This window comes from Narcine bancroftii, chromosome 11 (genome assembly GCF_036971445.1).
Source record: "Narcine bancroftii isolate sNarBan1 chromosome 11, sNarBan1.hap1, whole genome shotgun sequence".
NCBI classification, from domain to species: Eukaryota; Metazoa; Chordata; class Chondrichthyes; order Torpediniformes; family Narcinidae; genus Narcine; species Narcine bancroftii.
Genome location: NC_091479.1, coordinates 24,521,402 through 24,544,768, shown reverse-complemented (window position 1 = coordinate 24,544,768; position 23,367 = coordinate 24,521,402). Strand labels below are relative to the sequence as shown.

The window sequence follows — 23,367 nt, the reverse complement described above, 5'->3', positions numbered from 1 at the left end:
GGGCCGAGGAGGATGTGTTGAAGGCTGAGGCAGGCCCAACCATTGGTCTGGAGGACAATCGGGGGTTCTGGGGAACAGACAGGGGTCTGGTTCTGAGGCCAGTCAGATCTGAATGGCCAATTCCTCCCACTTCTCCTGACACCCCTACCCCAGGAACACCCCCTTTGCCCCTTACCCCACCCTCTTGATACACCCCCTCTTGCCCTTTACCCCCACCATCCAGATAGATCCCATCCTACCCCTCCCTCACCCTCCAGATACACCCACTTTGCCCCTTCCTCTACCCCTACATACACCCCCTCCTGCCTCTTACCCCAACCCCTAAATATACCCCCTCCTGCCCCTTTCACCCCCAGATAAACCCCCCTCTTACCCTTACTCACCCAGATACTACCCCCTCCTGCCTCTTACTCTCAGATACACCCCCCTCCTGCCACTTACTCCCACCCCAAGATAAACCCCCCCCCTGTCCCTTACTCTCTCAGATACACCCCCCTGCCCCTTACTTCCACCCCCAGATAAACCCCCCTCCTGCCCCTTACTCTCCCAGATACACCCCTTCCTGCCCCTTACTCTCCCAGATACACACCTCCTGCCCCTTACCCTGACCACCCTCCAGAGATAACTGCCTGTTCTCCACAACTTTAATAGGGCAGAAAAAACAGGAGCTTTTATTGAGCCGTCCTGTCCGGCTGCATCACAGTTGCTGCAGCGAAATGGATCAAAGGTCAATCCACAAGGTCGTAAGAGTGACAGAGAGGATCACTGGGGTCTCCTCTCCCCGACATCGACGTGACCTGCCGGGATTGTTGTCTGAAAGTCATTGAGGACCCCCTTCCACCCCGCACACAGCATCTTCCACCTGCTCCCGTCGGGGAAGAGATACGGGAGGATCAGGGACAGCACCACCAGGCCGAGGAACAGCTTGTCCCACGGGCAGTGAGAACGCTGAACCGCTTATACAATATCTCCGGACTGCTATTATTGATTTTTATTTTTATGTATATCCTGCATGTGCTATGTCTATCTATGTATCTTCCAGTTTTTACGCCTGACCACTGCTGTTTCGTCCAGTTCCACTTATACAATTGGATGATAATAAATTTGAACTCGAGTTGCTCCACAGTGTCTCCCCCTCGTTCACATTCACAGCGTCACAGTACACATAGTGGCTTTTCGGCCCATCATCTGAATGTTATCCACTGTGCCTGCAGTGCTTCAGATACATCTTGAGTTGCTGCGTAAATGCCCCAACGGCCTCGGTCTCCATCACCGCTCTCAGCCTCATGTTAGCCTCCAACTCCTCCGCTTGGAAAAACCTCCCCCTCAGGACCTCTCCAAGCTCTTGAACATTTGTCTTCTTGACTTGGACACACCCACTGTGGGAAAAATATTTTTACTGCCTCTCCTGCCCATCCCCGTATACCTTTAATCTTTCTATTCAGGCCATCCCTCAGTGATGCCAACATCCTGCTACCTCTGGTCCACACCAGCACTATGTGGCGAGCAGAGGCTCCCGCGCGGCCTGTCATCAGTTCATCTCAGCTCTGCATTCCACGCCCTGGCCATTGACATCAAGCATCCTAAATACCATCTTCGCCCAAATCCACTTGGAATGGCCCTTTCAGGAATTTACGGACTGGTGCTGTGAGGACCGCCTGTTCATAAAGAATTTGGCCCCAACATTTACTGCGATTGTCCCAGCTGCAGCCTGACACATCCTTCCTCACCATCCACATCACCGGTTTTAATGAAACAAGAAAGTCTACGGATACCAGGGCCCAGTGCAGCATACTGAGTGCTGGAGAAACTCAGCAGGCACACACAGAATCCATAGGGAGTAAAAGGCCCTCGCTGTTTCGGGCCTGAGCCCTTTGTCAGGAATGCGGAACGACAAGCCCATCTTTTTGTTCAGGCGTCTGCCTATTTGTCCACATTCCTGAGGAAGGGGGTCAGGCCCGGAAGGTTTCTTGGGATGCTGCGTGATCAGCTTTAGGACTAGATAGATTTGCTCGTTCGTTCCCCAACAAACAACCTAGAAGGTTCCAGCCGGTAATCAAGAGTACAAGAGGAAAACATGAAACTCTGCAGACACTATGATGGAAGTTAAAACACAATCCTGGAGAAACTCAGCCACTCAAACAGCATATTTTACAGAGCTAAGACAAAGAGTGTGGAATGAGCTGCCAGCTGAAGCGGTGACTGTGGGCTCAATTTAATGACTTAATACGATTTTGGACAATTACATGGATGGGAGGGGTATGGACTGGGTGCAGGTTAGTGGGACGAGGCAGAATAATAGCTCGGCACAGACTGGAAAGGCCTGTTTCTGTTCTGCAATGTTCTATGGTTCTACACATAACCAACATTTTGGGTTTGAGCCCTTCATCGAGGTACAAGAGTATAAGAATCTTTTTAACAAAATGGTAATTGGAAATACAGAGCCGATCAACCTCTCTGGGCCTGAAAAGAATATTAAAACAGCAGAGCTGGTGAGTTGGAGAGTTTTTAAAATGTCTTTTTTTTAAATTTTTTTATTTTTCACACCATAAATCACATTAATCATGATACACACTTTTTCCTTTTCACACATAAGAGTTTTTAAAATGTCTTGATGAAACATTGATTATGTATCTTTACCTAAAGGCCACTGTTTGACCTGCTGAGTTTCTCCAGAACTGTGTTTCTACTTTAATTTTATTTAACCCTTTCACTTTTACACAAACTTTTCTTTCCTCCGTCTCTCATTCCATACCCGAGGTTTCTGAATGAGTTGCTCAATTGGCAGGAGCCAAGGGCCATTTGGCCCATCAGGTCTGCTCTGCCTTTCCATCAGGAACTGATCCATTCTCCCACTTAGCCCCATTCCCCAGCCTTCTCCCCATAACCCTTGATACCCAGACTATTCACAGTCCATGACCGTCTTCGCTGTTGACCTCTTCTCTTGATCACCAGCATAATGTAGACCTTCTCCCAGAGCTGATGTTGATCCAAGGGTTGAGGTGTGGAGAGAGGTACTGGGTCCCGGGAGATCCAGCCCATCACTACGTCCGTTGTCTGTGCAATTGTGAAAAGAGTCTATTCACACTATGCAGTGAGGAGTTCCAGAGTGTCTGGGCTCAGAGATCACAGCTACATCACAGGACAGCACAAAATCAACTTGCTTTTATATGCATGTGGCCATGGTGTTCAGGAAAACAAGCTGTAGTATTCAAATCAAAGTGTCCGACCGGATATGCACCCACCTGTGTAGTGTTCATTGCCTTGAGCAGCACACGTAAGGAGCTGTGCCATCGAGGAGCCAACAGCCTTGGACGTACTTCCCAAGTCCTGCGCACATTTCTCCAGCTGAAAGGTTAGCAACAGAAGGGATCCATGATAATACATCGCCATGATTCACTGTCAACAGCATATCGCCACGGTTCACTGGTTAACAATACACTGCCACGGTTCACTGGTTAACAATACACCGCCACGGTTCACTGGTTAACAATACACCACCACGGTTCACTGGTTAACAATACACAGCCACGGTTCACTGGTTAACAATACACAGCCACGGTTCACTGGTTAACAATACACTACCACGGTTCACTGGTTAACAATACACAGCCACGGTTCACTGGTTAACAATACACAGCCACGGTTCACTGGTTAACAATACACTGCCATGGTTCACTGGTTAACAATACACCACCACGGTTCACTGGTTAACAATACACCACCATGGTTCACTGGTTAACAATACACAGCCACGGTTCACTGGTTAACAATACACAGCCACGGTTCACTGGTTAAAAATACACTGCCATGGTTCACTGGTTAACAATACACCACCACGGTTCACTGGTTAACAATACACCACCATGGTTCACTGGTTAACAATACACCACCACGGTTCACTGGTTAACAATACACAGCCACGGTTCACTGGTTAACAATACACCACCACGGTTCACTGGGTAACAATACACCGCCACGGTTCACTGGTTAACAATACACCGCCACGGTTCACTGGTTAACAATACACCGCCACGGTTCACTGGTTAACAATACACCACCATGGTTCACTGGTTAACAATACACCACCACGGTTCACTGGTTAACAATACACCACCATGGTTCACTGGTTAACAATACACAGCCACGGTTCACTGGTTAACAATACACAGCCACGGTTCACTGGTTAAAAATACACTGCCATGGTTCACTGGTTAACAATACACCACCACGGTTCACTGGTTAACAATACACCACCATGGTTCACTGGTTAACAATACACCACCACGGTTCACTGGTTAACAATACACAGCCACGGTTCACTGGTTAACAATACACCGCCACGGTTCACTGGGTAACAATACACCGCCACGGTTCACTGGGTAACAATACACCGCCACGGTTCACTGGTTAACAATACACCGCCACGGTTCACTGGTTAACAATACACCGCCACGGTTCACTGGTTAACAATACACCGCCACGGTTCACTGGTTAACAATACACCGCCACGGTTCACTGGTTAACAATACACCGCCACGGTTCACTGGTTAACAATACACCGCCATGGTTCATTGGTTAACAATACACCACCACGGTTCACTGGTTAACAATACACCACCATGGTTCACTGGTTAACAATACACCGCCATGGTTCACTGGTTAACAATACACCACCACGGTTCACTGGGTAACAATACACCGCCACGGTTCACTGGTTAACAATACACCGCCACGGTTCACTGGTTAACAATACACCGCCATGGTGGTTTACTGTCAACAGCACATTTCACGGATCACTGGTTAATACATTGCCATGGTTCACTGTCAACACCACATTGCCATGGTTCATTGGTTAACCACACACTACCATAGTTCACTGGTTAACAATACACCGCCACGGTTCACAGATTAACAGCACATCGCCAAGGTTCACTGGTTAACAACACAGCGCCAAGGTACATTGTTTAACAACATACCGCCACCGTTCACTGGTTAACAGCACTGCCACGATTCAATGATTTACAAAGCACCACCACGGTTCACTGGTTAATAACAGTGTCACGGTTCACTGGTTAACAGTACATCTCCGCAGTTCACTGGTTAACCGCACACTGACATGGTTCACTGGTTAACAGCACATTGCCACGGTTCACTGGTTAACAACACACCACCACAGATTACTGGTTAACAATACACCACCATGGTTCACTGGTTAACAACACACCTCCAAGGTATACTGATTAATAACACAGCGACAGAGTTCACTGGTTAACAGAATATCGCCACGGTTCACTGGTTAACAGCACACTGCCACGGTTCACTGATTAACAACACACTGCCATCTTTCACTGGTTCACAACAGACTGCCAAGGCTCACCTGTTAACAACACACCACCACCTTTCACTGGTTAACAACACACCGCCATGGTTCACTGGTTAACACTACACCACTTCGTTTCACTGGTTAATAACACATCTCCATGGTTCACTGATTAAAACGCACCACCACAGATTACTGGTTAATAACACAGTGCCACAGTTCACTGGTTAACGGCACACCTCTGTGGCTCACTGGTTAACAACAGACCGTCACACTTTAGTGGTTAACAGCACATTGCCATGGCTCACTGATTAACAACAGACTGCCACCTTTCACCGGTTCACAACAGACCGCCACGGCTCACTGGTTAACAATACACCGCCACTAGTTAACAACACACTGTCATGGTTCACTGGTTAACAACACACCACCACCATTCACTGGTTAACAACACACCACCATGGTTCACTGGTTAACATCACACCACTTCGTTTCATTGGTTAATAACACACCTCCATGGTTCACTGGTTAACAGAACATCTCCATGGTTCACTGGTTAACAGAACATCTCCATGGTTCACTGGTTAATAGCACACCACCATGGTTTACTGGTTAATAGAACATCTCCATGGTTCACTGGTTAACAGCACACCGCCACAGTTTACTGGTTAACAACACACTGCCACGATTCACTGGTTAACAGCACACTGCCATGGTTCACTGGTTAACAACACACTGCCATGGTTCACTGGTTAATAACACACCACCACAGTTTACTGGTTAACAATGCATCACCATTATCACACAGAGTTGTGGCTACCTGGAATGCATTGCTGGGGGAGGTGGTGTAAATTGGTACAGTAGGGGCATTGAAAACCTCTTTACAGGCATAAGGATATAAGAAAAATCAAGAATTATTGGTGTGAGGTCGGGAAGGATAAGAATGTTGTAGAGTAGTTTGGAACTACATCTCAGGCCGAAGGGCCTGTACTGTATTAACTTGAGCAGAGGTAATAGTGATTTCCCCGTGGGGTCCAAACGCACAGTTTTACTGCCATATACTTTATTCAGGTTTTGAACAGCTTGTTAAAGGATTTAAGTTCCTGCGACTACGGGGTCTGGGCCCAAGATGCTGGCACTAGTAATCGGCAATAGCCTCAAAGAATTGCAGACACAGGCGAAGCAAATAGCTGGTGCAGGGCACCATAAAATGGGGAGATCACCCCTCTCCCCCCATTTGAGAAGGAGAAGCAGAGGAAACGACCCTTGGGACATTGACTACGGAGGTGGACCAGCGCGGGTCTCTGAGGTTGAAGTACACACAGGCTGCAGACGACTGTGGTCGAGGGACTTGGATCAGGCCGTAGTCTGCTCGAGCCTGGCTGAATGGGAACCAGGTATCAGAAATGGGATACAAGAGGGTGCCGGAGTGTTCCTGATCATATCGGAGGTTTGAATCTGGAGCCCGGGTTTCCACTGGTTTGGACTGGAGTCTGTGCCTCTGTGGAGACTGTGGGGGCAATTGAGGCAAATCCACGAACACTCAGTGACTCTGTGGGGGGCGGAGGGGGGGGGGGGGGGAAACGGGGACACACACTCTTTTGCTTCTCTTTCTGACTGTAAGGGGCACCGGGCAATTTGTGCTGATAGTAAATCTTTATCTGCCATACTAAAGGAATGTAATATCATATTTTCTGATTTATTACATGACAATAAAAGAAGCTTGAACTTACCGTTTCCCCTGGCAGCGGTTTCAGTTGCCCGTCCACGGCAGCCACCTTGGCATCTTGGAGCTCATTCCTTAAAGTCTGCACGGACTGCAGGGCAGAGTCGATCTCCATGGGCCCGCAAGCTTCCTGAGCCTGGAGTGAGAGGGAACGAACACCCAGTTAAGGCCACATTCGCCACTCTGCAATGCCTCACACACAACAGGTGCGCCGTTGCGCCATCACCAACCTTTTGCACGGAGGTCCGCAGTTCCGCCAGGCTGGTGGCCAGGTTCTTGGCGCATTGGCCCAGCTGCATGGCTGCGGCCTGCTCCGACACTGTGGGTACAGCGGCTTTGGCGGAGGAAACCATCTTGCTTCCAGGCTGAGGACAGACAGGCAGAGTTGAGCAGGAGAGCTGAGGCTATCGGCTGCCCCTCTCGAGTCAAACCCATCACAACCAGTAAGGGACCTCTGGAAGGTGACCACCGCCGTAACTATGGGAACAATGCTGTAACACTGAAAACATTGCTGTAACCATGGGAACACTCTCATAACTCCCAGAGTATTACTTTCAGCAATGCAGGCAGTGGCGTAACCATGGGAACATCGCCATAACCGTGGGAACACTGCAACAACTGTGGGAACAGCATTGTAACCATGGGAACATTGCCGTAACCACAAGAACACCACCGTAACTATGGGAACATCACTGTAAACATGAGAACACTGCCGTAACCACGTGAACATGGCCACAACCATGGAAGCACTGCCGTAACCAAGAAACACTGCCGTAACCATGGGAACATTGCCGTACCCATGGGAACACTGCAACTGATGCATACACAGGAAGCCCGACTGATCCATCTGTCTCTGAACTGTCCACATGCGGTATCTTCAGTGCCCATGAGAATTATAAGAAAAGCTCCTTACTTCTAAGCTCCAAGTGCTTTTGATGAAGGCCTTAAGATCCATTTGCCGCAGCCACCTGATAACCCGTGGTCATCCATGGAACACCGGAGTCCCGTTCGCCACTCACGTGAAACTTCTTTCCATTAAGACGACCATCTGCCTTTTCACCGCCACAATTACCTCCATGTGCCAAGTACCTGCCCACTCACTCTTTCACACACCACAGGTGTGCTGTTGTGCCTTTTTGCAAAGGCCGTCACCCAGGCATTCAGAGCGAGCTTCACCACCAGGGCTGCATATGTCGCCATGAATCTAAGCCAGCAGTATGAAGAGGACCCAACATGCTCTCTCTGCCTGACTCCAGCAACACTAAAACACAACTAGGTGCTACAGTGTCCAGCAGCAGTACTGGAAAATCGGCGGACGAGGGTCAAAGCTCTTCATCCTGCTAGCCGTTAGCAGCATTTGTCCAAGCTGGAATCGCCACATTAAGTTCAGATTCCAGGCCGTGAGGTGGGGCACGTGATTGGAAGACGACGGCAGACTTAGGCCAGAGGCTCTGCTTCCCAAATGAATTAATGGAAACCAACCTCAGGCCTTGTGCTGTGGTCAGCCTTACTCCACCTCGTATACATCATCGAGCTCACAGTGCCCTGGGAGGGTGCAGTGGAGGGGGCCTATGAGCACAAGAAACTGAGGGACGCTGAGTTTGCAGCTGCTGGGCAGCAACGTGGCTGGAAGGCAAGGGTCCGACCGGTTGAATTCGGCTGCAGAGTAGCCACATTGACATCAAGGCTAACCTGGGAGTTGGGAGCGCGAGGAAAGATCCACCGACTAGATCTCTCCAGAGCTGCTGAATAGGGTAGTCAGTGGTTCTGGATGAGGAGAAAGGATTCCACCTGGGTACCCAAGTGAGTGAAGGGCATCCAGTGGGGTGAGCCCAGGATTCTCTGCTGAACCCTCCAGAGGTGTCATGGGTCTATCAGCAAATCATTGAGGAAGGAGGGCGCCCACTTGATAACCCAGAAGATGCCAGCACTCACTGGGCTACTCTGCAGAGTCAGGCACCAAGACTCAGGAGTGCAATAAGGGATATTAACATCTAGTCCTACGTAACATACCTCGATATCCCACTGCAGAGTCGCATTATCACCTCCTGCCACTTGTCATTATTGTGTTCAGTTCCGGTCATTTGGTGAGCTTCAGAAAGGGTGTAGAGGAGATTCACCTGGATGTTGCCTGGCTTGGAGAATGAGTCTTGTGGAGCAAGGATGGCCGAGTGAGGGCTTTTCTCTATGGGCTGACAGTCGATGAGACTTAATAGATTTTGAAAGGCTCAGATAAGGTGGACTTCTTTTGTTGGGGTGACAGTAGGACATCAGTTTAAGGTGAGAGGAGGAAAGTTTAGGGCAGACATCAGGAGTATTTTTTTTACACAGAGAGGGTCTGGAATGTCTTGCCAGGGATGGTGGTGGATATTGCAACAACAGGGCATTTAAGAAACTCTTCGACAGGCACACGGATGGAAGACAGGCACTTAGTGTAGATATAAGGAAAATGGGGGGTTGTGGGTGTGAGAGAGGGAAAGGTTGGATTGTTGTGAAGATGGTTTGACAGGCCGGTTCAACGTCATTTTCCTCACAATGTTCACTGAGGCTCTCACGCACAGCCCCTAATCCAGCCCGTGGGTATAAATACTGGCGCAACACAGCCAGCCTGAACAACTGATGCCAGCTGTCTGTGTGGTGACCAAATTTTACTTTGTGACCTTGACCTCACCATGATGTGGGTGTGGCATGACAGAAAAATGTCCAAATTGGCAGGTGAGATAAGTTAAATCAAAGACAGTCACACAAACAAGGGGCAGGAAGGAGAGGAGATAAAGGAATGGGGGAGGTGGGGACAGAGAGGGAGAGGGGGAGGTGAGGACAGGGAGGGGGAGGTGGGGACAGGGGAAAGGGAGACAGAGAGGGGGAGGTAGGGACAGAGGGGGGGACAGAGAGGGAGAGGTGGGGACACAGAGGTTGAGGGGGCAGAAAGGGAAACGTGGGGACAGAAAAGGAGAGGGGGAGGTGGGGACAGAGAGGGGGTGGGGACAGAGAGGGGGAGGTGGGACAGAGAGGGAGAGGTGGGGACAGAGAGGAAGAGGTGGGGACACAGGGGGAGGGGGACAGAAAGGGAGAGGGGGAGGTGGGGACAAGGAGGGGGTGGGGGAGGAGAGGGAGAGGTGGGGACAGAGAGGGGAAGGTGGGGACAGAGAGGGAGAGGTGGGGACAGAGAGGGAGAGGTGGGGACAGAGAGGGAGAGGTGGGGACAGAGAGGGAGAGGTGGGGACAGAGAGGGAGAGGTGGGGACACAGGGGGAGGGGGACAGAAAGGGAGAGGGGGAGGTGGGTCAAGGAGGGGGGGTGAGGACAGGGAGGGGGAGGTGGGGACAGGGGAAAGGGAGACAGAGAGGGGGAGGTGGGGACAGAAGGAGAGTTGGGGACACAGAGGGGGAGGGGGGACAGAGAGGGAGAGGGGAGGTTGACAGAGAGGGGAAGGTGGGATAGATAGGGAGCGGGGGAGTTGGGGACAGAGAGGGAGAGGGGGAGGTGGGGACGGGGAAGGGGAGGTTACCCATCCAGACCTAACCTGCAGGAAGTTCTGACTGGCGATGATCAGGGCGAGTTGAGCACTCAGATTCTCGGGTTCAGCTTGACTCCCTCGGACCCCCTGCACCAGCTGAGGGATGTGGTCAGCCACGGCCTGTGGGCAAGGAGAGGGGACAACGTGTGAGTAACAGGTTCAAACAATCCCAACAGCTCATCCCACATCCAGCAGCCACCGGGACTGCATGTCCACGCCTGTGAGTACACCACGCCTGCCGGCCTGGAGCCCTCCCACACCTCCCCATGTCCACACTCAACCTGCCCATACATTGCCAGCATTACCAGGTCCAATCACAAACTGCCCGCTCAGAATCGTCACAGGATCACGAAATCTGTACCCCATCTGCAGCCTCTTGCAGATGAGCGAAGGGGAAAGGAAATGCTAAGAGTGAGGGAAGGGGTAAAAGAGGGATGAAGAGAAGGAAAGGAGTGATGGGGGGGGGGGAAAACGACACTCCGTGCAGTTTCCACACTCGCGATGAACATCACAGGAGGCTGTGTAAAGATGCTGAGTGAAACACGAAAGTCTGTAGACGCTGTGACTAGTAAAAGCACCGAAATGCTGGGGGAACTCAGTCGGTCTCGCAGCGTCCATATATATAACCGATGTTTTGGGCTTGAGCCCTTCTTCAAGGTAGAAACAAAGAATAAGAAAGTGACGTAATGAACAGCTACACAAAGCACTGCCAACGAATCCATTCCTGGCTTAATTTGAACTGAGGTGACATTGAAATGGCACTGCTTGCCACTGTGTTCAGGGGCAAGCACAGAGAGTCTGAGCTCTGGTCTTGCCATAGTCATCTCATCCAGAAGGCAATAACTGAGTCAGATTTGACAGCACAGAAATAGGGCATCCGGTCCATACCAACAAAGTCAAGTTTATTTTAATTCGATTGTACAAGTATAACCCAACAGCGTTCTCCGGTCCTCGGTGAAAACACACAGGTACATAACACACATACAGACAAACAATACATATTCAGGACAAGTATTCATCAATGCAAATAAATACTGTTCCATGAACATGATAGTCTCGGAGGGTTAGTGTGAGCAGTCCCTTTGGTCGTTCATCATTCTCACTGCCTGCGGGAAGAAGCTGATCCTCAGGCTGGTGGTGCTGGCTCTGATCCTCCTGAATCTCTTCCCCGACAGGAACAACTGAAGGATGTTGTGTGCGGGGTGATCTTGTGCGCCCTCTTCAGACAACGATTCCCATAGGTCACATTGATAGGTGGGGAGGAAGGGAGACTCCAGTGATCCTCTCTGCCACTCTTATGGTTTTGTGGATTGATCTCCGATCCATTTCTCTGAAGCAACTGTAGCCAACTGTGATCTAGCCAGCCAGGACACTCTCGATGGTGGCTGGTAGCCTTACCCGCTTCAGTCTTTTCAGGAAGTGTAGCAACTGATGCACCTTCCTGACAAATGAGATGTTGAGTGTCCATGATAGGTCACTAGTTAAAGTGAATTCCAAGGAACTTGGTGCTCTCCACTACAGTTATTGATGTGTAGTGGAGGGTGGTCATTCCTGGCCATGCTGAAGTCCAAAATCTTGTCCACGATTGTTATATTTGGATTGCAGATGGTCACATGTCCTTCCTTTCAGAAACTTGTTTCAAGTTGCATCACCTGCCAATCAAGTTTGGACCCCGGCCATCCATTAGTGCACACCTTACTGTTCATTCATTTAAATGACTCAGTGTCATTATTGGTCAGACACCCAGCTCAGAACAGTTTAAAACATTGATGCAGTCCACATTTCTTTCTCTCGGCCTCTTGGTCCAAGCCACGGACAGGTCACTACTGTGGACATTGCCGGAGGAGTCGTGTATAAGGTGTGCACTACACCGAGTTGAGCCCTAGTACTGTGATAGATCAGTGCTTGCCACATCTCCGTTTGAAAATTCCTCTCTGTGAAGTATGAATACGATAGGAGGCCATTAGCCTTAGAGTCCAACCTGGGTCTAATGTGAATGTCTAAGCAGTTGTTTAGTAGTAGAGTAATTAAGTCTCATTTGACGTCTGTCTCCCTTGTGTTCAATAAGATACTTTGATACTTTCCAACACAATAACGTTGAGTCTCTGGTTGTTACTCCTGCACTGTATCGTGAGATTTTTCACCTCTTCTCTGCAATGCGACTCATCGTTATTGCTGATGAGGCCAACGGCTGTTGTGTCATCTGCAAACTTGATGACACTGTTGGAACTCGTCTACTCAAGCACGTCCCACTTTCCTTCTTATGGCCCCTCAACTCAAAACCTCCCTTGTCCACGCAGCCTAAATGTTTCTTCAATCTTGCTATGGCATCTCGCTCTACCATTTCCTCTTGCAGCTTGTTCCATACAGCCTCCACCCTCTCTGTGCTAAAAGCCTTGTTTCCCCTTCCACCTTAAATCTGTGCCCTCGAGTTTCAGAATCCCCCCCACCCTGGGGAAAGGTCTGTGACCAGTCACTTTATCCATGTCCCTCACAAATTTATAAACCTCTACAAGGTCATCCCTCAGCCTCCTGGCCTCCAAGGAAAAAGTCTTCATGTGTTCTCTTGGTGTGTACAGAGAAAACATTAGTCCCTTGGAGTCATAATCGGGGGGGGGGGGGGGGGGGGGTCAGGACCAGGAATGAGGAAACGGCAGATCAATGAAATAGATACCTTAGTTTTGTCTTCACTAAGGAAAATACAGCTAAACCCCTGGTATCCAGCATCAATGGGGATAAGTGAATTGTCTAGTTGCTTGAGGTGCTACGCTGTGTGATTTACCACTGGGGGGGGGGGGGGTGGGGAGGGGGGTGGGGGAGTGCAATTTCGAACCCAATATTTTTTGCCTGTTCATTTTCTGCCATTTTTTTGCTGGTTGCTTGAATTCCAGATAACAGGGGTTTTACTGTACCCATAACATTCCAGGAGTGTAGGGTCCGAGGGACTGGCATAGAAAAGGAATTGAGGCAAATTGGGATCAGTCATGAAATTGTGATTGGTAAATTAATGGTGCTGAAAGTCGATGATGCCCAGGCCCTGACGGTCTGCATCCCAGAGAGCTTCAGGTGCTGGGCCCAGAGATAGTGGATGGACTGATAATTATTTTCCAACATTCTCCACTCTTTGGGTCAGTTGGAGGATTTTAATGTGAGACCACTTTTTAAGAAATGAGGAACCAGGGAATTACAGGACCATCAGACGATAGAGCAGAATTAGGCCATTCAGCCCCTCGAGTTTACCTCGTCATTCCATCACGGCTGATTTACTCTCTTTTTAAACCCCATTCTCCTGCCTTTTGCCCATAACTCTTCCTAATGAAGAACCTTTGTCCTAAGAATCCCCAATGACCTGGTCTCCACAGCCAGCCGCGGCAACGAATTCCATAGATTCACCACCTTCAGGATAAAAGAATTCTGCCCCATCTCTGAGGGTTTTGGATTCTGAGGCTGTGCTCTCTGCTCGCAGACTCTTCCACCATTGGAAACGTCCTCTCCACACCCACTCGATCCAGGCCTTTCGTGAGGTTTCACTTCTCTAAACTCTAGCAAGAACAGTCCCCAAAACCATTGAGCACTCTTCACGTGACTGCCCTTTTATTCTGGGGATCATTCTCCTGAACCTCCCCTCTAATGCCAACACATCCTTCCTGAGGTAAGGAGTCCAAAACTGCTCACAAGCGCCAAGTGCGGACTGACCAGGGTCTTACAAAGCCTCAACATCACATCCTTGCTTTTAGAGCCTATTCTTCTGGAAATGAATATGAGCGTGGCATTTGCCCTTCTTATCCCCAACTCAACCTGCGGTAACCTGTAGGGAATCTTGCATGAGGACTCCGTCGTTCTGCACCTCTGACTTCTGAACGTGTGCCTGTTGAGAAAACAGTCCACACCTTTATTCCTTTCATCCAAAGGGTGCAATTATACACTTCTCCACACTGTATTCCATCTGCCATTTTCTTGCCCAATCTCCTAACCTGACTAAATCCTGCAAACTCAGAGCTTCCTCAACCGCACCTGTCCCTCCCCCTGTCTTAGTATCGTTTGCAAAACAGGCTACAAGGCCTTCAATTCCACCTCCTGTTAGGGAATGAGATAGGTCAGGTGACAGAGGTGTTCGGGAGAACTTCGGGAGCAGCGATCATAATGCCAGAAGTTTCAAAATAATTGTGGAGGATAGGTCTGGACCCAGGGTTGAGATTTTCCATTGGAGAAAGGCTAAGTTTGAGGCAATGAGAGAGGATTTAAAAGAAGTGGATTGGGGTGATTTGTTTGATGAGAAGGATGAAATGGAGGTCATTTCAAGGTGAAATTTTGCGGGTACAAAATCTTTATGCTCTAGTTAGGTGGAAAGGAAAGAAAAGATTGAGCAAGCCATGTTTTCAAGGGAAACTGGAAGGTTCGGAAAAAGAGAGACATCTGCAGTAAATATAGGCAGCGTGGAGAAAATGAGGAGCTTGAGGAATATAGGGAATGTAAAAAGGAGCTGAAGAAAGAAATTAGAAAAGATAAAAAGAAATACGAGGTTGCTTTGGCAAATAAGGTGAAATAAAATCCAAAGGGTTTCTACAGTTCTATTAACAGCAAGAAAGGTTAATGAGGGATAAAATTGGTCCCTGAGAGAATCAAAGTGGTCAGCTATGTGTGGAATCAAAAGACATGGGGGAGATTTTGAATTATTTCTTATCTTCAGCATTTACTAAGGAGAAAGATGTTGAATTGTGAAGTTAAGGGAATCGAGTAGGGAAGTCATGGAAACTGACGATTGAGAACGAGGAAGTTCTGGAGCTTTTAAGAAATATAAAGGTGGACAAGTCTCCGGGTCCTGACTGGATATTTCCCTAGGACTTTGAGGGATGTCAGTGTAGAAATATCAGGGGCTCTGACAGAAATATTTAAAATGTCATTAGCGACGGCAATGGTGCTGGAGGATTAGCAGATCGCCCACGTTGTTCCATTGTATAAAAGGTTTCAAGGAATAAAATGAGCAATTATCACCCTGTAAGTTTGACGTCAGTGGTGGGACAAACTAATGGAAAATGTTCTTAGAGATGGCATATATAATTATCTGGATAGACACGGTAGGATTAGGAACAGTCAACATGGCCCCACACGAAAGGTTAGTTAGGAAGGTTCAATCGTTAGGTGTGAATATGGAAGTCGTAAAAAGGATTCGACAGTGGCTAGATGGGAGATGCCAGAGAGTGATGGTGGAGTTGGAGGCCAGTGGCCCTCAAGTATCTGTACTGGGTCCATTGTTGTTTGTAATATACATTAATGATCTAGTGGTAAATTGGATTAGTAAGTGTACAGATGATACTGAGATCGGTGGCGTTGGGCATAGTGAGGAACGTTTTCAAATCTTGCAGAGAGATTTGGGTGGGCTAAAAGCTGGCAAATGGAGTTTAATGCAGCCAAGTGTGAGGTGCTACATTTTGGTAGGACTAATCAAAATAGGACATACATGGTGAATGGTGATTGTACAGGGAGATCGAGGAATAATGGTACACAGTTCCCTAAAAGTGGAATCTCAGGTAGTGAAGAAGGCCTTTGGAATGCTGGCCTTTATAAATCAGGATAATGTACAAGAATTGGGCGGTAATGTTAAAATTGTACAAGGCATCAGTGAGGCCAAATTTGGAATATTGTGTTCTGTTCTGGTCACCAAATTATAGGAAGGATGTGAACAAATAGAGAGAGAAGATTCACCAGAACGAGACCTGAGTTTCAGCACCTAAGTTATAGAGAAAGGTTAAACTTTAGATCAGTGGTTCTCAACCTTTTTTTTCCCCCACTCACAGACCACTTTAAGTAATCCCTATGCCATCGGTGCTCTATGATTAGTAAGGAATAGTAGCTTAAGGTGGTATGTAGGCAGATAGAAAAAGTTTGAAAACCACTGTTTTAATCGTACCTCATTGACTCGTTATGTGCACGGTTTCATAACTCCAAAGGAAATGAGCCAATGACAATTTTTCTCAAGCAAAATATTTCAGTGACAATTAGGTCTAGAGCAGTGATTCTTAACCTTCCCTTTCCACTCACATCCCACCTTAAGCAATCCCTAACTAATCACAGAGCACCGATGGCCTAGGGATTATGTGAGTGGAAAGAAAAAGGTTGAGAACCACTGAATTAGATCTTTATTCCTTGAAGTGTAGAAGGGTGAGGGGGGATTTGATAGAGGTTTTTAAAATGTTGAGAAGGTAGATAGAGTAGATGTGGATAGACTTTTTCCATTGAGGGTTGGGGAGATTCAAACTGAGAGTTAGGGGGCAAAGTTTAGGTGCAACACAAGGGGAAGATTCTTTACTCAGAGAGCGATGTCTGTGTGGTATGAGCTTCCAGTGGAGGTGGGGGAGGCAGGTACAATATTATCTTCAAAGAAAAATTTGGATAGGTGTATGGATGAAAAGGGTATGGAGGGTTATGGGCAGAATGCAGGTCAGTGGGACTAGGAGAAGGAAAGAATTTAGGCACGGACTGTTTCCGTGTTGTAATCGTTAGATGGTTGTATCATCCAAATCTTTGAAAGACGTGAAAAGATGTGGCCCCAGCACCGAGCCCCGTGGACCACCACAGGGCACCAGCAGCACGGAGCCCTGTGGAACACCAATGGTCACCAGCAGCCAACCAGAGAAGGCCCTCTTTATACTCTCTCTGCCTTCTGCCAGTCAGACATTCTTCTAATTAGTGAAGAAGGGAGGGGTCAGCAGCAATCAAGGGGAGGGATGGCTGGGTGAAGGGAGAGGGAAGGGGGTGGAGGGCTGAAAGCGGGAAAGGGAAGGGAGGGAGAAAGAGGAGAGCAGAAATGGGAAAAGTCGATGTTAATGTCATCTGGCTGGAGCGTGCCCAGATGGAAAGCAAGGTGTGGTTCCTCCACTTGTGCTGGTCTTGGTGAGGCCTTGGATAGAGTATGAGTATGGGAATGTGGTGCAGAATTGAAGAGGTTGGCCACTGGATGTAGAGAAGGCCACAAAGCAATCACCAGATGCTCTCTATTCACCTTCCTTTCCCTCTCTATTCACCCAGCCATCCTTCCTCCTCCTGGTCGCTGCTGTCTCATCCCCTCCCTCTGTTCTCCACCTATCACCTCCTACCTTTGTGACCACAACTCCCACCCCACCCCCCCCCCCCCACAACCTTTTTATTCAGGTGCCCTTTTCCATGCCTTGATGAAGGGCTGAAGCCCGAAACGTTGGTTCTGGAATTTTACCTTTGCAACATAAAGGCCACAGTTTGACCTGCTGAGCTTCACCAGCATCGTGTGTTTTATTTCAGTCTTTTCAACTTCTCCAGCGCCTTCTCCTTAGTAATTGGGACTCCATCCATTTCTGTCCCTGACTCTCTCAAACTTCTGAAATACTGCTGGTATCTTCCACACAAAATACAGACCGAGTTCATCCACTATTTCTTCCTCCCCCATCAGTATATCCCCAGAGATGTTTTCCAGCACTCCAATGTCACCTCTTTGAAAAAGCTGCTGACATCCTCTTCTAGGTTTCTGACGAGCTTACTTCGTACTTCATCATTTGTCTCACTGCTTTTTTCACTTCCCTTCTGCCATCTTTGATTTCCCGTCAGCCACGTTGCTTCATCTTCTCTTTAGAACACTTCCTTGGAATGAATATGTGCTGTGCCTGAGTTAAGCTCAGAAACTCCAGCCATCGCTGCTCTACCATCATCCCTGCCATATCATCTTTGGCCAGCTCCTCTCTCATACCTCTGTAGTCCCCTGTATTCCACTGGTATACTCCTACAAACTGCAGAGCAAATGCAATCATATTATGGTCATTGCCTCCTTTAGCTCCCTTTTCAACTCTGATTCATCACACCCAATCCAGAATTGCTGCTTCCAGGTCAACTCAACCACAAGCGGTTCCAAAAAGCCATTGTATACATTCCTGACTACTGTTTAGAGGCCTGCGTACAACTCCCATCAGGACCGTTTTACCCTTGCAGTTTCTTAACACTACCCATAGGGATTCAATACCTTTTGATGCTGTCTCCTCTCTCTAAAGAAGTTTACAAACAAAGTCACCCCACCTCCCCCCCCACCCACCCCCCATCTGTCCTGTCGATGCCCTTGGATGCTCAGCTCCCAGCTATGATTTTCTTTCAGCCATGACGCAGTGATGTTCCCAACGTCATACCTGCCAATATCAAGTTGCAATGCAAGATCACCTACCTTAATCCTAATACAGCGCGCATTTAAATACAAGGCCTTCATCACCCTTTTCAACTTTGCCCCCTCTACAATGTCACCTTATCCCCACAATCTCACTACTCCCTGCATCGACTTATATATCACATGTTCCATCTCTCTGGCTCCCCTCCCCCTGCCAAACTTGTTAGCGACCAGTTGGCCTGAGTTCAGTGGTGTGGAAAATGTGGAGTTATTACTGAAGATGCAGTGCTGTGTGTTTGGAGAGGAGTGGCAGGATCAGTCCAAGTCAGCATGCATCTACAAAAGGGAAAATGATGCTCAACACATTTTTGAGTATGATTCGAGGGTGGAACTGGTGGAGGGGACTGGTTGATGTGGGATATTTGGAGTAAAAACACAATGCTGGGAAAACTCAGCACGTCCTTCATGAAGCAAAGATAAAGGTACATAACCAACGTTTTGGGTTTGAGCCAACGTTTCATGAAGGGCTTAGAAAAATAAATTTTGCTCCATAAGGGACATAGTTTGACCAGCTGAGTTCCTCCAGCTTTGTGTTTTTACTTCAATCACCGCGTCTGTAACTTCCATGGGGCATTTGGACTTTGACATGGCTTTTGATAAGAGATTATTGTGCAAAGTTAGAGAATGGTAAAGGAGGTGATGTACTCGCTGGTTGGCAGACCGGAAGCAGAGAGTGGGAGTAAATAAGTCCTGTTCAGATTGGCAGGCAGTTACAACAAGGTTCAATGGACCCCAGCTATTTACAATGTATACTGATGATCTAGAGCAGTGGTTTTCAAACTTTTTCTTTCCACTCACATCCCACCTTAAGTGATCCCTACACTTTAGCTGCTCTGTGATTAGTAAGGGAGTGCTTAAGGTGGGGTGTGAGTGGGAAGGGAAGGTTGAGAATCACTGCTCTAGACCCGATTGTTACTGAAATATTTTGCTTGACAAAAATTGCCATTGGCCCATTTCCTTTGGGGTTCTGAAACCATGAATAGTGCGTGTAGGGTAGTGGTTAGCACAACGCCTTTACAGTGCCAGCGATCAGCATCGGGGTTTCAATCCTGTGCTGTCTGTAAGGAGTTTGCACATTCTCCCTGTGTCTACGTGGGTTTTCTCCAGGGGTTCCAGTTTCCTCCCGTTTTTCAAAATGTACCGGGGGTTGTAGATTAATTGGGTGGCACAGACTTGTGGAGTGAATCGGCCCGTTACTGTGCTGTATGTCTAAATTAATTAAATTTTTAAAAATTAATTAGGTACAATTAAAACAGTGGTTTTCAAACATTTTCTGTTCACTCACATGCCACCTTAAGCAATCTCTTACTAATCACAGAGCTCCTAAAGCATAGGGATTTGTTAAGGTGGCATGTGAGTGGACAGAAAATGTTTGAAAACCACTGATCTAGAACAAGACCCATGAGCACAAAAGGTAGTGGACATAGCCCTGGACATCTCAGGCAAAACCCTCACCACTATCGAGAACATCTACGGGGAATGCTGCCGTCGGAGAGCAGCAGCAATCATCAAGGATCCACATCACCCAGCACATGCTGCGGCCACCAGGAAAGAGGTATTGGTGCCACAAGACTCGCCCCACCTGGTTCAGGAACTCCATCAGACTTCTCAATGACCAACTCAATCAGGGACTCATTTAAGGACTTTATTGATTTATTTTTGTTCTCTCTGTATTGCACAATCAGTTTGTTTACATTCATTATCTGTGCACCGTTCTTTATTTGTTTTCATGTTTATGCTGTGTACAGTTTTTTTTGTACTATCAATAAGTGGTAATTCTACCTCACCCGCAGAAAAAGAACCTCAGGGTTGTATGTGATGTTGTGTATGAGCCCTGACAATAAATCTGAAATTTTGTGTAATATCTCTAAGTTTGCAGTTTACACTGAGCAGGGGAGCAGTGCGGGTAGTGAGGGAGATTCCAAGAAGCTGCAGTGTGACTTGGACTGATTAGGAGAATGGGCAGCTGTACGATAATGTGGATAAGTGTGAGGTTGTCCATTTTGGTGGCAGTAACAGGATGGCAGAACATCATCTGAAATTTAGACATATAGCACGGTAATAAGCCCTTCCGGCCCATGAGCCCATGCCGCCTAATTACACCCAATTCAAAGAGGATGTGGAGAGGCTGCAGAAGGATATAGTTAAATTAGGTGAGTGGGCAAAGGTCTGGTAGATGGAGTACAACGTGAGTAAATGCGAGGTCATCCACTTTGGTAAGAAAAATAGAAGAGCAGATTATTAGTTAAATGGTGAAAGACTGCAGCGTGGTGTCGTGCAGAAGAATTTGGGAGGGTTGTGCATGAATTGCAAAATGTTGGGTTGCAGGTACAACAGGTTATTAAGAAGGCAAATGGAATGTTGGCCTTCATCGCGAGAGGAAATGAATTCAATAGGGAGGTTCTACTGCAACTGTACAAGGTCCTGGTGAGGCCGTATCTGGAGAACTGCATGGAGTTCTGGTCTCCTTACTTGAGGAAGGATATATTGGCCTTGGAGGCGGTGCAGAGGATCCCGGAGATGACGGGGTTGACTAAATTGCCTGCGTTTATACTCACTCGAATTCAGGAGATCCTATAGAAACATATAAAATTATAAAAGGGATGGATAAGATAGAGGCAGGAAAATTGTTTTCACTGCTAGGTGAGACCAGAACTAAGCCTCAAGATTAAGGGGAGAAGATTTAGGACGGAGATGAGGAAAAACTGTTTTTCCCAGAGAGGGGTGAATCTGTGGAATTTTTTGCCCAGGGAAGCAGTTGAGGGGACTTCATTAAACATATTTAAGGTTCAGTTAGATGGATTTTTACATAAAAATGGAATTTGGAATATGGGGAAAAGGCAGGTAGATCAGATCAGCCATTATCTTATTGAATGATGGTGCAAGGCTTGACGGGCCAAATGCCCGACTCTTGCTCCTATTTCTTATGTTCCAGTGTTCAGCTACAACCCCCTTATGTTTTGAAGGTTGGAAGGAAACCGGAGCAGACATGGGGAGAACGGACAAACTCCTCACAGAAAGCGCTGGATTCGAATCCCAGTCTCTGGTGCTGCAACAGTGTTGGGCTATGATAAATGTGCTGCCCGTCTGAGGAAATGGGGAGGTGCCTCGAGACGAAGGGGTCGGAGTGCATCAGTCACTGAAGGTTGGAACGCAGGGACAGCAGGCAGTGAAGAAACAAAGCAGCACGTTAGCCAACCCCATCTTAAAACTCTTGGTGTGAGACCTGTGGAGGGTCCGGACTGAAAAGAGGATTGTCATTCAGGACACCTCTAAGACAGAATGAACTTATACCCATGACTTTAAACAATAAAATTTTGGAAGCCTGGAATCATAAGGGGATACAACGCCTGAAAGATTGTAATGAAAAAGGACTATTCATGTCATTTGAACAGCTGAAGAAGAAATATGAATCTTCCAATAAGACCTTTTTTTGTTACGTTCCTTCCTTAGGGCTAATTTGGGCCCTGAAATGTCTCTACCAGGACTCACTGAAAGAGAAACTACTCCATGAAGGAAATATATATGTTTATTTCTAGAATATATTTTTTATTGATAAGTGAGAGCCCAAAGCCAGGTTTGCATAATTCTAGGGTGAGATGGGAGTGAGACTTAAACCCAACAATTGACGAACAACTCTGGTCAGGGACATTTGTTGGCTGCTATCAATGCCAGGTATAGATTGGTCCATTAAAATCTTCTCCATCAACTGTACCTCAACTCACAGAAGTTACACCAAATTAAATGATCAGATTTAGGTGTGATATGGAGGTTGGTTCCTTTTCACATTCTACCTGGCTTTGCATGAAGGTGAGGCCCTTCTGGTGTGACCTCGGTGACACCCTAACCTAGATCACAGGAGTCATTTTCCCAGTAGCCCCAGAGCTTTGTCTTCTGGGGAACTTTACCACAGATCACTAACTAATTCTCAAATTAAATTCACAGAAATTGCCTTATGTGTGGCCAGGAAATGCATAGCAGTAACATGGAAGTCTGACTTCCATCTACTCATGGAGAGGTGGTCTTTGGAGATGAATAGTTGCATCTCATTTGAAAAGGTCACAAACAATCTCAGGAAGGGATACAACACCTTCCTAAAAATCTGGCAGCCTTATTTAGAGCATATAGGTACCTCACTGGTGCCAATATAGGGTTATGATCGCTACTGGCCCATAGAGCTCAGTAAAGATGTGGCGATATCATGTCTCCATATGTTTTACTGAAAGCACTGTAAAAGGGATGGGTTTTTTGTGTTTTTTTCTTCATTCTCTGTTTAATAGGATATATGGGGGAGAGGGGTGGAGAGAGGGGTTCTCGATGTTTTGTATGTGGTATGCTTGTTGAAATGATAAATACAATATTATAAACAAAAGCTGCACGGCTTTTTACTGTGAGAGATTTTGAATCCAGAAGCAGGGAGCTTTGTAGTTGACTGGAATGGATAGGTTGGTTCTGACTGCTACGTCAGAGGCTTGGGGGGTGGGTGGGGGGGAACTTGCTGGAGTTGATGTAAATTATGAAGGGCTTGGCTAGGATAGATAATCAGAATCCTTTTCCCAGGGTGGGGAAGTCCCGAACTAGAGAACCCCAGTTTAAGAAAAGGAGGTGGGGGAG

The 23,367-nt window shown here is 47.5% G+C and overlaps 1 protein-coding gene across 3 annotated transcripts in view; it reads right to left on the bottom strand.

Moving 5' to 3' along the window:
- LOC138745673 (talin-2) overlaps positions 1-23,367 on the bottom strand; it is a 337,585-nt gene that overhangs the window by 116,887 nt on the left and 197,331 nt on the right. For all 3 annotated transcript variants that reach the window (XM_069902933.1, XM_069902934.1, XM_069902935.1), the window contains 4 exons: positions 10,575-10,688; positions 7,280-7,414; positions 7,057-7,185; positions 3,246-3,348 (listed from right to left, as the gene is read on the bottom strand). In XM_069902933.1, coding sequence (XP_069759034.1) covers positions 3,246-3,348; positions 7,057-7,185; positions 7,280-7,414; positions 10,575-10,688 — 481 coding nt within the window. The remainder of the gene's footprint in view (positions 1-3,245; positions 3,349-7,056; positions 7,186-7,279; positions 7,415-10,574; positions 10,689-23,367) is intronic.